Raw genomic sequence first — 15,043 nt, forward strand, 5'->3', positions numbered from 1 at the left:
ATTTGATCACCCTCTGCTGGCTGTGCTGCCGGGGCTGCAACCAGTACGCTGGATTTTGGGAGAGTGCCTTTCTTTACACTCTAGTTAAGTGATTTAGGATTTCATTTTGTGCATTTGGACTGTGTTACTACAGTTTAGCCACAACAATTTGAGATCACTGGCTGCATATATAGCTTTTTTTTATTATTTGAATGGATGGAATAGAATTCCACCCCTGGGGCAGATAATCATCTCAGACCCGTTAAATAAGTAGCTGTGACATGCATCATAACAGCGGCCTAAACCACCATATTTTTTCAATATGACACTTTGTTGCTTTTTGTTTCCTTGGCCTGTGGTTGGACTTACATTACAAAACCAAACAGCACTTAGCTATAATTAAAAATGCCCTACAGTAAGTGGGATGACAGAACAATGGGAATGCTGTTCATATGGATGAAATCAAGTGTAAATGAAGTCTAAAAGAATTAAGTTGAATGCAAGGACAAAATTAACTTGTTGGGTAGGCACAGAAAGTGTAAAATAAGCCTACCCAGGACAGCAGATCCTGCATTTCACAATAAAAAACTCCAAACAGAGGAATTTTTTGTATCATGAAGCAAATCCATCTTTTGCTGTTGCAGCTGAAACATAACCTTCAATTAACTATTTAAAATGCAGTCATATATTAATGGGTATTTGTATGTAGAGAGTTTACACTGCAAGCATCTTACCTTGAGCATGTGAACAATATACTTATTTATACTATTTGCATGCAGTTTATAAAAATAGGAAATGTTCATATTAGTGTTCTTAGTATTCCTCCTTTTTTTCAACATGGAATCATGTTTATGAAAACTTTATGTTGAAGAATCAGTATATTGTCAAGATAAATTTTAAAATTATATAGCAGATATAATTGCAAACATATTAAGATGTAATTATAAGAAGGGCTGGGGTTTTTTTCAACCTCCAGCTGTCATCTTGCTTCAGGTTTAGCTCTAGTCAGAGCCTTGCTGACCAACCTACTGATGTTTCACTAATTGCCACTTGAAAATGAAAAGGAAAACTGCCTAGCTTTGAAACATTATTCATGAAAAGGATCGTGCTGGCTTGTTTTCAGAACAGGAGCTTTCCCCCTCTTCTTGTCTAGACAGGCCAAGTACAAGACTTTGTACTGAAAAAGGCTCTCTGGTGTGTCATTAGGCACATTGGTCTAGTCTGGAGTGGTCTGGATTTCCCTGTTGAAGTGTTTTGAGGCCACTCCTAGTATTCTGGTACAGACCTCGGCAGGTTTATTTACCAACTTTCAGTTTGATGATACTGTTAATATTTCCTTTCTACTCTCTCCATCAGCCTGACTTTGATCTACCTTGCTTTACAAGGAGGGGTTCTCTTCTGGTTTGCTTAAAAGCACACTCTGTTTAAATGCATTTACTATGCAAACTACTTTAAGGTACTGAATTTTCATTTACAAGTAACAAATACCTGATGCTAAATATGTTCTGTGTTCAGAAGTATCTGTATTTTCATTGAATGATCTAATTTGTCCCACAATACATTTTTTCCTTTGAGTATTTCCTTCAGATTTCCACAGAATGTGATTATGCAGGCTAAGTTGTAAACTTTTGTGTCCTCCATTAGACATTAAATTTTGTTAGATTTACAAGTTGCTTTTGCACATGATGTGGGTTGATCCTGGCCAGCAGCTAAGCACTTGCATGGCCACTCACTCACGACCCCCTCCCACCCCACAGGACAGGGGAGAGAACAGGAAGAGTAACAGCAAAATTACACTTTTACTAAGTGAAGGAAAGAGGAAAAAAACTCAAGTCATTTAAAGGCAGTCACTCACCACCTCCCACAAGCAGACCGATGCCCAGCCAAGTCTCTGAACAATGGGAAGACAATTTTGATGTGGTCTGCTATCTAGGACAAAAAACACCCCGCTCTTAAAGCACAAATCCTTCCTCTTGTTAATCCTCTTACGGTAATGTTAGTTAAAAACCAGAATTTTAACACTTTAATAGAGCTACTAAAGATGTAATACTTTGTTTGGTCTTTTGTCTGAAGACTGTATAATCTAGTGGCAAACAGAAACCCAGAGTTCTTAGCTGTAATTGCTTTTGAGGTGTCATCTTGCCTGAGCATTTATCAGCCATGGAGGAAGCGTGGAAAGTTTTACATTAACACTCAACACAAAGACACAGGAAAGAATTAAACAGTGTGGCCAAAGTAACACGTCCAATGTTCTAACTTCAAGCAATATAGCGTTTGATATTTGTCTTTCAAATAGAAGCAGTATGTCCTTTACCACTTTAATTTCACCCTGTTATATTCCTTATTTAAGGAACCTGGGAAGTTTGAACCCTTTCAAGGCGACTTTTCTAATCTTCTAAGGCAGCTTTGTTCTTTTCTTGTTCTAGTTTCTTACTTCATGAAGTTGCAGAAATTAGTATTAAAGTGTTGCTTTGTCAGATTGTTAATATTGAGGCCGATTTGTTTAGTCTCCTTTCCAAAAGTAACTGTTAATGACCTTCTTAGTTCCTTGGGTTTCAAAGGCTTACTCTGTTTGGTTATAATTTTTTTTATGCTCTATACTCAAAACAGAAAACTCAAGGCCTTAAATGTCTCTTCAGTTCTTTGTTGTAGCAGAGAAGGACAGGGTGATAAAGGAACAGAGAAAAATATTTTGTTTGTACAGTATTTTATTGTACAATTGGAATAGTTAGAGTACTGCAGGGTTGAACTGAAAAAGCTTAAATCTTGAGGACATTTTTTAGGCAAACACTGATTTTTAAGTGCAGTTTGACCAAATGAAATAGAAAGATAGATTTTTTTCACAGGAAATATTTTTTTTCTTGCGCAGCATTTTAAGGCTTTTATTTGTATTCCTAAGCAGCATTTTATATGTTATGCATGTGGATACATATATTTTTGTAGCAGCAGATTCTTGGTGGTATGTGTACCAAAATGTCATTAAAACTCTTGATGAAAAGTGTTCAGAGTGAAGTCCACAAATCACTTTTACCTATAAGTAAATTTGCTAAGAAAATAATTTCATTCCATTTCCCATTTTATTTTTCCTCTCCCTTGCTATTACCATGCTTATGTTACACATCAGATACGCGTGGGTAAATATCACATCTCAGTAACTGTTTCAGGGGCTTTTTAGAGTTAGAGATCCTGTTGTCTCAGTTCAGAGTTAAGTCCAAGCCTGTTAAGATTAAAGGAAAGTCTCTTGTTGATACTGTTGAAGATGAACAAATGCTGTCCCTTTGCTGGGAAGGACCAGTAATCATCTCTCTGAAGCAGAATCAGCCAACCCAAACTGCAGCCTTAGGGAAGTCCAGGGTTCAGGGAATGGCACTACTTTAATAACTACTTGTGAGTGTTTCTAATTCTGTCTGCTTTGCCTCTGCTTGTGAATGATAATCGCCGGGATTTGTCAACATGCTGGAAGTGTAATCATTAAATTATAATTTTTCTAGATATAATATGTCTTTTGTTCTATATGTGTAGTTTATTTAACTTTGGAACAAGCCTAGTGAGAAAGCTTTTTATAATTGCATGTGTATTTCTGTGAATGTTTCTTGATTATATCTCAAATACTTACTATTAAAGTATACTTGGTCGCATAGGAATTATTCTTGTGACGGAGCTATATTTAGGGGAAACCATTCATTTTTTTGTAATGAACAAAATGTGAAAAATACAGCATGTCTGCATATAGCATTCATATACTTTATAGAGGTTTTAGAAGTTTACTGACTTTGTGAAGCAAACTGGCTTGTGGGAGTTCAATGTGCAGACACGGAATGCTTGATTAATTAGTTGGGAGACTGGGAAATTTGCTTTGGAAAGGTAGTTAAGGAATAATCGTCTGTGTCTGGAAGGATTGTTCCTGGTTGCAAACTATAATGTTGCATTACACCTGATGCTGTTTTATACTGTGCAAGACTTTTTTTAATGTGGGACAATTATTATTTTTATTCATAGTTCTGTCTTGACCCAAGTATGCAAGGTGCCACACAGACATGTATGAGAATATGGTCTTTGTCCGAAGTGAACTGTAATCAACATGAACTACAAAAAAAAAAATAATTGTCTGTTTATTAAGAAGACAAAGTTGAATTTCCCCAAATGGCAAATCTGGTTTACCAGTGGGTTGATTACGGTGATCTGCAATGTGTCATGTATGTATTTGTATGTGCAATGCTACAAATAATACATATAATATTTTGGTGTTGAAATGCTAAAGACCCATCCACCATGATAGCATCTACTTGAAAAATACTGCCTTTAATGTCAGTCATTCTAGCAGTGAAGAAAGTAAGCATCCGTTTCCTCACAAATTTTTGTTTTGGTTTCTTTTTGCCTTTCAGAGTGCAAATTCACCTGCGCCAGTGGTAAATGCTTGTATCTTGGTTCATTGATTTGTAACCAACAGAATGACTGTGGGGATAACAGTGATGAAGAGAACTGTCTGCTTGTAACAGAGCATCCACCTCCAGGCATCTTTAGCTGTAAGTACTGGCTCTTTGTGTGCATCCGTGTGTGTATATATGTCGAATACTTCTGTTTAGCTCAGAAATCAGTCTGTTTGGAGACTTGGTCTGCAGTGTGATACCTAGGGAGGATGAGATGAAGTAAATACCATTTTTCTCTTAACCAGCAGTGATTTGTAACACACTTTCCCTATGTTCCTAAAGCCTGAAAATTGTAGTTATGCAAAGGAAGTTTGTGCTGCAGACGTTGAGGTTGTAATTGTACAGATCATGTGTGGCTTCTGAGAAAGAAGCGTAAATATCTAAATGATTAAATAATTTGTTCTCCAAGGTTCTAAAAAATATTTTATGCTTTGTCTGTGTGACAGTCTTTATATGCTATTAAGACTATTAAGAAAGTTGTAATCTTTTCAGTTATCATTCCTGTTAATCAAATATATTTTATTAGTGCTGAGATGAACATCATTTGGTAGGTCACTGAGCTTTTGTATGTATATATTTAAAACAGCTTAATTGCTATTCTTTGGGGCATGAATTTCTCACAGAGTACCAGAGTTTATCACCAGAATTGCTCTCTTAGTAATTTTCCCTCAGTGTTGTACACTGAAACCAAACTTTGATTTTTGTGTTTGTATGTTCTACAGTAATTTATTTTTAAACCACAATTCAGCTTTCTGGATGGGGGAGAAATTTTCCAATAATGCTTCTGGTGTACAAGTACAACAGAAGTGCCATTATGCTACTTACTGCTTTCCAAATGGTTTGGCTCTGCCAGTACTGACATCCCTCAGCATGCTATTTCACCTCTGGTTGTGACTGTGGCTTAGGAATATCTGTGTTGTTATGTTGTTATTAATAATAGGGATTATATTAAACAGCTTGTATCTGTAATTTTTGTAACGAACGCATGTGCCACTAAGGAGGATAGAATCACAGAGTGGGTTCGTAATAGAAGACGAAATCTGGTGGTGAATATGCCTTTCCTCCTCTGCCCTCTCACGTCCAAATGAACGTGTTTCTAAATGTACTGCAAAAGTTTTTAAATCTTGTACTTCCCAGTACTTTGGTGTGTCTGCAGTGATTTCAGAGGTTTTGAAATAACAATGGCCTACATAGGCTTTTATGTTACTTAATTTTATTTTTCTTCTGATTTGTTGGGGGTTTTCTTGTTTTGGTTTTTTTTTTGTTGTTTTTTTTTTGAGTGGAACTCTTTCCAAAGCCCCAGGACTAGCCATACATAGGCTTTGGTGAGGGGTCCAGACATGTATTTCCCCGTGAACTTAGGCTAATATTGGCTTTTGAGTTGTAAAAAAGTTATACCTTACTATTTGTTTGCAAGACATGTAAGCATATCTTTAAAGTTCAAATAGAGGAATTTTTTGATGGGAACACTGTACAGCTCTTCTCTTAAACCAGGCCAGCACAGCTGTTTGTCCGAAAGGAGCCATGTGGTAGCATGTGGTAGCAGATGGAAGGACGGACTTTGGTGACAAGCAGTTGGAACACTGCAGGTGGTGGCCCTGTGTGGCTGCAGTGTGATGGTGGCACCCTGTAAGTTCCTAGGTGGAGGTCCTGGGTGGACTTCCCAAAGCCTCTTTCAACTTGGGGTCTGATATCCAGGGCACCGGTGGTTTTTCAGTACCCCTCTGTGCTGGTGGCAGCTGTGCAGTAGTCGCAGCAGTGTGTTGGCACCATGTGCTGGCCGCCTCCTCAAAAGGCCTTTGGACTGTAGAAATTGTTACGTGCTTGATCCAGGATCTGCAGATTTCCTGGTCTTCCCTTAAGTCACATCAGTCCCCTTCGGCATTGCAGCAGGTCACGAACATGAAGACAGGCATGCCTGAAAGGGAGTGGTGCCAGTTAGCTGGCTGGTCATCCCCCTCACCTCCAGCAGCGTGACGTTTATCTGGACCAAACCCAACAAACTGTGTCTCTAAAAAACCTTCAGCAGCAGGTTTCCTCCTGCTTGCACAGGAGCTTCGACTTCTGTGTTTCATGATCCTGTCTCTGTAAAGTCATGCAGGTCAACGTGGCAGCATTTCTCTTTCTTTCCAGTGGATTTGGAGAAGAATAGTTTACTTCCTTCTCAAATCAGCCTTTTACAAATATGAAGACTGTTACTACCCATCTGTCAGTTACCCTCTGGGAGGTAAAAAAAAAACCCAAAAATAAACCCAAGTTCCTTCACAATAATTATGTTTCCTCAAATCTGTTATACTTGTTCATTTTCTCTGATTCCTTCTAAAATACGGTGTCCAATAGTCCTGCTACTTCAGTCCTCCCCAGTGGTGAGTGAAGAAGAATTATTAGGTAAACAGTCTTATTAAGTCACTCAAGAACTGTATTTGCTGGTTTTGGAACAGCATTTCAAATGAGGAGTTTGTAGAGGAAATACTTGATTTATTGCTAGGAGCATTTGGAAGTGCTTAACCTTTTGCTTACCTTGTAGCAGAGAGCCATTCATTATTTGTTGCATTTGGGGATATTGATAGTGACTGTACTTTTTAATTGCAATAGGGACTGTGTGACAAGTGCTGTTTATTTATTTTAAATAAAAAAACCCAAAACCCAGTGAAACAGGGTCCTAATGGGTGAAACAAAGAGGAAAAGTATCGAAGCCAGATGGAAAAATAATATAACTGTAAAACAATATTTAAATCAAATTAGGATTAGTGATGTTTATCATGTCCTGGCTATTAAACAGGCTGCTACATGGTATAAATCAGTGCCAGTTGGTTATAGGAAAGAGCATTATTATGGATGTGGCAGTTGGTTGTGTCGGCTTATTCCAGCCCTGAAAAAATGTGGAATACTTGTTGAAGTGAGGTCCCCGGGCCTTCGAGGGATGACATGTTGAATTAAGAAACCTGTGCATGCTTTTGCTCAATGATTTTAATGGGAATCCCTACCAGCATATATGTGCTTGAAATGTCCCAGCTAACGAGGCTACCTCCCCACACAGAAGTACATACATTCATTGGCATCTGATCAGTGACAAGACATAATACAGCTCAATAAGAAGAAAATGAGTTTAAAACAAAAATCGTTTGAGGAATTTTAAAGCAGGAATTTCTGGTCAGTGTTACATATCAGCTCTATTCTTGCATCTTCTTGCTTGTGCACAGCTCCTGAATGGGGAAGAAACTGTTGGAAGGAGCCACACATTAAGTGTGTGCTGGTCCGCATCTGAGCAGGGTGGCCTGTTTCTCCCTGGGACTGCTCTTGTATTTACCTAGAGCACATTGGCACTCCTTTGGTATCCCTTCCCTTCTGCTGTTTCTTCAAAGAATCCCTTTCTCATACTGTATTGAAACCTTCTATCTTCCCATGGTGGAAACAATATTCATCTCATTTCACAGTAACACATAGACTGCCCCAAACGATGTCTAAATAAATAAATTTTCATATGGAAGTTCTGCTTTCATTTGTTTAAGCAGTATATGCCATGTTAGCGGTAGCCCATATTTCCAAGCTACTGAAGCATTTCTCATTTGTGCTCTTGCCAGCAGCCAAATCCAGAATGTCTCATTGGAGCTTATTGTTTAGTTAAGTTGCATGAGCAGTGGTATAGAAAGATATTTTTTGTGGGTGACCTGCTCCCTGGATCTCGTGATTATAGCAGACGCTCTCTCATTGTGTTTGAGTTTAAATCTCCCAGACCTGGTGTTTCTCTCTCCTTGCTATTGTTATCTGGCACCAGTGTGAAGTCTGTTAATTCAGTCTTCTAAATGTTGCTGTTGAAGTCAATAAGATGTCTCACATTTACAAAGTTAAAAAAACCATGTATTTCTGCAGCCCTTTGGTTTTATTAATTTTCCTCTGCTGACTTGTAGGGAGGTTTCCTTATGCTGCTACATGGGCAGTTCAGTCTGTATAGCACACAGAAGATGGAGGGCCGCGGGGGGAAATCTGCAGCAGCTCCAAGGTGTGTTAAGAGTCTGATTTTAGACAACACAAGCTGCAGTCCAGCAAGTTGCTCAAAATACATCCTAAGGCATTTAAGCCAAACATGTTAAGGTAACAGCTTGCTTGGTTTGAATTGGGATTTTTAACATGGGTTTGGTGATGCATGTCGAAGCGCAGCTCGCCCTCCTCGGTGAGGATGCTCCAGTGTTACTGCACGTTTCCCCACAGGTAGCCTGGTGCAAAGTAGCCCTTGTCACCTTCTGGTAGGTCTACTTTCTGTTCTTATTTTCATCAGCTATAAAGACTTATTGATTGAGATAATGGTGGTAACTGTTCTTTTAACACTACTTGGAGGTCCAGGGTGTATTTAACAGCACAAAGCCACAGTGGGAAAAATGAGATGAAGGGTAGGATTTTAAACATTGCAGACTTGGCCTTGGCAGCAGCTTGCTGTTCCACGTGACCTGCAAAATTTGGACTCTGAGGAATTGAAACAATGTGCCTGCTTCTAGCAGGACACAGTTCATTTGTTCAAGCATTTCCCTTTGTTTCACAACAAATGATCATACTGCCTTGTCCTGCTAAAAGTAAATTAGATTTTGAAATGGGAAGCATGTCTGTTTGCAGCATCTGCGTTGTCTAATTGAGAAGGGTTGCAGTGATGGAGATTTTAGTTCTTTAATTGTTTGGTAGAAAACAGTACAGGTAGCTAGCTCTGCTGTGATCTGTATATGTTTGTGGGCATATGAAACACAAATATTGACATGCATGAGAATTTGAAGAATAAAGGAGAGCAAATCCTTCTTGTCATGTGAAAACTGTCTACATCAAATTTCAAGTTGTCAGCATTGATGGAGGTGATGTGTCATGGCTGTTTTGGCATAGAATAGTTTGCTGTGGGAGTTCATTTTCCTCTGCAAGGTAAAAAAACCCCAAACAAATCAAATATATAGCTCTCCCTTTCACCACCCCCACCTACTTCTGTCAGCTCTGAGCCTTGTAGGGATCTACAGGGGGTTGGAGAATGATTCTGTTTTAAAAACAAAAAGCTCAATCAAAGGAAAATATTTTGTTTAAAGAGACCTTTGGCATCCCCCTCTGACTGTGACACTGAATTTGCGCAGATAAAAACAACCGCTTAGATTTACATTTTGATTGTGCTTCTGCTTTCATGTATGCCAGGCTGTCCCACTTCAGGTGAAATTTATCCATTTCTTTAAATATTTAGCAGTCTAGCGTTGATGTTAATGAAAGTCTGGCACTGCTATTTTGAGCATTGCAACAATGATAGTAATTTTCAGTGTCAGATTACTGCTTCTTGGAGGAAAAGGGAGATGGGAGGAGGGAAGAGCAGGGGGGGTGGTGGAAATTGTTTCGGGTCTAATAGAGTTTGTCATCAGCCTGGCTGTGCCAGACAGATGGATCATGAATACTGTCTAGACGCTCTCTGCCTGAGTGGAGCTGTGGTCTCTAAGGACAAGCAATGAGACGCCGGCTTAAGTGACTGGGGAAAGTCAGGACATGCTCCCCTCTATAATCAGATGGCGATCTGGGCTGATCCTGCCCTGCCGGGTGGGGGGAGAGGCCCCGCTGGTGCTGGGAGCTGGTCAATACTGATCTCAGTTGAAACTTGGCTATTACGGGGCTTTAGGGGGGAGAGGACAGGGATGGTGTTACGACGCTATTGATTTCAGCTGCATCTGCCCAGGGACTGCCGGGTCATTTGGCTGGGAGTATAGATCTAGGGAGGGGGTGGATTGGGAGAGCCATCATCTGGCCATAAAGTACATGTGTAAAACTGCATGGTCATCTGTATTTATTGATTGGTTTAGTCACAGTATACCCTTGAAAATGCTTAGTTACTTGCTAACTTTTTCTTGATTTGGCCCACTTGTTCAGAGGGTTTCAGCTCTGCTCCCTACCTGGGGCTCCATATGTGTTAATGATTGGACTCAGTGATCTTAAAGGTCTTTTCCAACCTAAACAACTCCATGATTCTATGTCCCCTGCTGTTAAGATGAGGTTACATGAGGCTGCCTGCAGTTTGGAAAGGGGAAGCTGTGTTAACAAGGTGAGACCTGTAGCCTAGGGCAGATCTTGTGCTTTTTAGTGGTCTTCTCATGCTGTTACTTGTCCTTTCCCTGTCACTAAGCACAATTAATGATTAGGAAATAGAAAATTCTGATGTAGACAGAGTGATAAATATTTTTTGACTGGTGGAGTTATCATAAAAACTTAATTTGGTACATATGCTAACTTACTTAAAAAGCAAGAGGTTCTCTGGGTTTTGTATCACAGAACAAGCCATGGCATTCTGGATTTTAGTTCTGTGTCTATATAACTAAATACTGGGTGGGTTTTATTTAGGAAATCCAGTTGGCTTTCAGCCTATAGTGAAGTCTGGTTTCTTAAAGTGCTGTAAGCAGGTTCTGTGCTTTGTTTTGAAATAATTTAATCTTTACATATTTTTGAAGCACAGCATGGAACATTAGCAGTTTATAGGAGCATGAAAATTTGGAAAAAAAGAAGGTAAATTTTCTGTTTTCCTTTAATATTTTGTACTTATTTTTAAAAATACTGCCTTTCCTGGTGTTTAATGAATGAAGTAGAATGCTGGTCCCATGAACTCTGTAATAAAACTGCAGTGGAATTCAGTAACGCTAGAGTTTACCCCTTCTTCATTTGAAGCCTTACAGTATTAACAGCTCGGACAAGCCAGACACACATGTATGTGGCCAATAACAACCATGAAATATGCTGGTACAACGTCAGGTATTTGCATTTGCTTACAAACAGGGCTGAACTCTGCTCCTGCTAAGGAATTTCCATTTCACAAAGTTTCCAGATGAACATTAATCATATTTTTACAGTTAATGAGAAAAGACATAAAAGCTCATAGTGCCCTGCAGATGAAAATGTGGGAATTTCAATAGCTCTGAAATGCTGTATCATTCATTGACAAAGTGTGTTAAGTCAGTTGTATCACCTTTAATCAAGATCAAGATACAACATTTGTTAGAACTGTTTTTGTTCTTCATACACATTTCATTCATCCCTCCTTCAATTCCTGTTAGCTTTTAGAAACTTCATCTAGTACTAATTAGTACAATTATACCTGGTATTGCTTTTGCTTTCTCCTGTTTCCTTTTTCTGCTACTGGTTTCTTACAGAAGCAAAAGAGAATTTCAAGTGCTCAGAGTGTACAGTGTATTAAAATCTTTCATTCAAAGACTGATTTTTATGTATCTGAGAGAATGCCTAAACTTCAGGCTGGAAATCTCCAAAGCAGTAGTGCCAGGCATGATGTGACTTTCTGTCTTGGAGGTTTGCTGTCTCTCTGCAAGAGACAGGAGCTCCTTGTGGACTGCTGTGAAGAAGGGAGATGGCCTCCCATAGGCTCTGAGCGCACCATTTCTCACACTGTCTTCTCCATCAGAAGTGCATGGTAGCAAAAATATTTCGTAAGTGCAGGCCTAAAACTAAAGTACAAAACCCACAACACAGTATCCTACCGCAGGCACAATTCTCGTCCTGGAGAGACGACGAGAATAAACTGTAAGGCAATTATTTTCAGACATTATTTCAAGTAGAACTAGTAGGTGCTTAAACACCAGATCAGAAATCATACAGAGTGGAACTGAGCAACTTTTGTTGATGTTATTTTTCAGTCCACATTAGTAAGTATTGTTCATTGCTGTCCTTCCTCTCTACTTTTTCATTTGCAGGGGTCGCACTGTACAGTGCACTACGAGCTGCCTGGCTAAATCACTGTAAGTTTTAGATGCAGCTCTGAAATCCTGTGTGAGTTTTAAAGCCGCTGGTGTCCCTGTCATTCATGCAATTCACATTGATTGTCACTGGTAAATGCCCATTAGGAGCACTCCAATTGTGCTGTGTTTGCACTTGACTAATACAAGCCTACAGGAGCAGTCACAAACTTTCTTCTGTACAGCATTGGAAGCTGTTCAGGTGCTTTGGTAGCATGAAGGTTACTTATATTTTCATATGCTTTAAAGTGTTTCAGAGAATGTGCTTTTAGGCAGCTTCTTTTTAAAACAAAAAATAATTAAAAAAACCCCTCTCACAACAAAGGGACCTGGAGTCAAACTAGACCACCTTCCATCTCTAGGAATGCTGCAGACTTGTGATCTTTGATTGCTTTTCATTTGGCAGATACATACCTGACCCTTCATCTCCAGAAACTCTTCATCTCCCTGATGAAATGAAGCACCTTAATTTTTCTGAATCAGACTCATCTCCTCCTTCTGTTTTAAAGTAACATCTGAGATAAAGGTGAATTGGGAGTTTGCTTGTATGTCCTGGGAATAAATGCACACTGAATATTTTCTGTCAGAAGTTTCTGTGTAGCTTAACCTAGAGCATCATGTTCATACTCAAAGATATTCATGCATTTCAGTTATCTCTATGGCCAGTATTGTGTGTGAAATTACGTTTTACATATCATGTAGTGTTTAACCAAAGCATGTTGCTTTGGCCATTAGTGTGCAGCTATTTTTCTCAAACTGGGAAGTGTGAGAAACCCTGTTTTCTCCACAGTTTTGCAAGTGCTTGAAACTGGTGTAAGCCAGTGTTGCCCCTTGTAGTTGCTCCCTCATTTGTCCATGTGCAAATGTTTGTGTAGCCACACAGGAGTTGGGTTGGAGACCTCATCTGGTTCTGATGAAACTTCCACTTTGTTGTGGCTGGTGTCATGTCTTTGATTCTATTCTCAGCAAAACTGTGCAAACTCTTATGCTGGCACAAAGAAGAGGACAGTACAAGTGGTTCCATTTAGTGATGCTTTATCCTTGACTGGTTTAAGGTTTCCATGAAACAGTAGTGTTGTTAAATTCCTTAGTCCTTGCCTCACTAAAGCATATACTGAAAGACCTTTTCCTGAATACAGGAGAGTTTGGGAATTAAGAGCTAATTGTTGTTTTCCCTCTTCTCCCCCATTCTGAAAGTCTCATCATTTGTCACTTTTTGTTACAGAGAAATGAAACAGAAGAATGAAACAACAGAAGGGGGTCTCTCATGCCCGTTCATGGGCTTGGGTTCATTAAGAATGAACCCATGCTAGTAGATGCTAAATGCTTAACATCTCAATAACAAAGTCCAGTTTGGCTTAAGACATGAGGCTTTATTGGAATAATGTTAGCTAGTTAAATGAGTTCATAGGAACAGCTGTCTTGGGTTGTATCAAAGGCCCAGCTAGCCCAATACTGAATCTGGCACCGGCCAGTTGCAGATGCTAAGTGAAAGACTATAAGCAAATGAAACAAAACAGTTGTGCTTTTCCCAGTAAACCAGGTTCCTTGGAGGAATGCTACACTGCTCTGCATAAGGAGCATGGGATTTCTGTCCTCCTGAGAAAATTCAACATTTAGAAAGGGAAGGAAGTGAGGTAAAGAGCAAATGTCTCTTTTCAGAAGTGTAAGAATGAGAGAAGAGCCTTCCAACCCTTTGCTAGCCAATAGATGTGTGGGCGCATTGGTTTCTTCAATATTCATTACGTGCTTTTCATGTTGAGGCACTTTGAATGTAGGATGCAAACTTGAAAGTGCTGAACTCATGTCAACCCGAAAGGCTATTTGCCTGGTCTTTTCACTTATGTTGCAAGGAACAATTTTTTTTTTTTTCTCTCATCAAATATTTTGAATTTTGAAAATTTCAAATTTGAGAAATATATTTCTCAATATCTCAAAATATTTCTCAAAGCTTACTGGTTTTTCTGATGGGTGGTGAGGTTCTTTCGGACAGGATTTGCGGACTGTGTGACAGCTTTATATTTAATGGTGAACCATGTTCATCGTGTGATGAGAGTAGGCTTATAGCTGGCTTCGATGTTACAAAACCCAAACGCATGCACAAAACCTGTTGCAGGTAGAAAACAGTTGTCACCTGGGACTGTGTGGCATACAGGCATCAGATACTGTGGGAGTGCATATGTGTATATGCCAGCAGGCTAGCACTCATTTTTTGTTTTATTTACATGCATGTTGTATGCAAATGTAAGGAGTGAATACTAACCAGTTGGCATTTAGGAAAAATATCAGCCGCATAGGAAGATCTGTACCTCAGCTCCTATGAAATCATAAATGGGGATTTCTGTCTCAGTTTAAAAATACCCACTCTTTTTAATTAAAGATTTAGGGTTGAAATCAAGGCTAAAATATTTTTTCATTGTCTGTTTAGACCATAAATGAAACAGTTGACCAACTGTTGATACTGAGCCACTGTTAAGAGCTAAAAGAAAACAGATCAGGAGAGTGAGTTGTTAAAGTCATTGCATTTTGATCTGATAAGTGAGTTTTCTCTAATTTAGCAATACTATCGAAGAGGCTAGAGTGGTATGTAGCACAGCATTAGTCCAACCATACGTGATAAGATCACAGCTCTATTTTCTTTCCAGCAGTATTGCTACACTGGTGGCTTCCTCTTTCTTTCTCAGATTTCTCCTTCTTTCCTTCTGTTTCAGTATTGCTGTGTAATAGCTTCATAAAAGTTAGACAGATTAAGGACCTGGGGGTTGTAGAGATAATAATGACGCACTATGTGAATATGAGTCTGGCACCTAGTAGCACCTTGGTAGAAATAGGAAGCTGTGATCACAGTATTAAAATATGCTAACAAGCTGAAGGAGCTAATGG

General features: G+C 39.2%; 1 protein-coding gene across 3 annotated transcripts in view; it reads left to right on the forward strand.

The window, feature by feature from the left end:
- LDLRAD4 (low density lipoprotein receptor class A domain containing 4) overlaps positions 1-15,043 on the forward strand; it is a 294,703-nt gene that overhangs the window by 135,343 nt on the left and 144,317 nt on the right. For all 3 annotated transcript variants that reach the window (XM_037378821.1, XM_037378820.1, XM_037378819.1), the window contains one exon: positions 4,365-4,505. In XM_037378821.1, the coding sequence (XP_037234718.1) occupies positions 4,365-4,505 (141 nt within the window). The remainder of the gene's footprint in view (positions 1-4,364; positions 4,506-15,043) is intronic.

The sequence above is a fragment of the Falco rusticolus genome, chromosome 3, assembly GCF_015220075.1.
Source record: "Falco rusticolus isolate bFalRus1 chromosome 3, bFalRus1.pri, whole genome shotgun sequence".
In the NCBI taxonomy this organism is placed as follows: domain Eukaryota; kingdom Metazoa; phylum Chordata; class Aves; order Falconiformes; family Falconidae; genus Falco; species Falco rusticolus.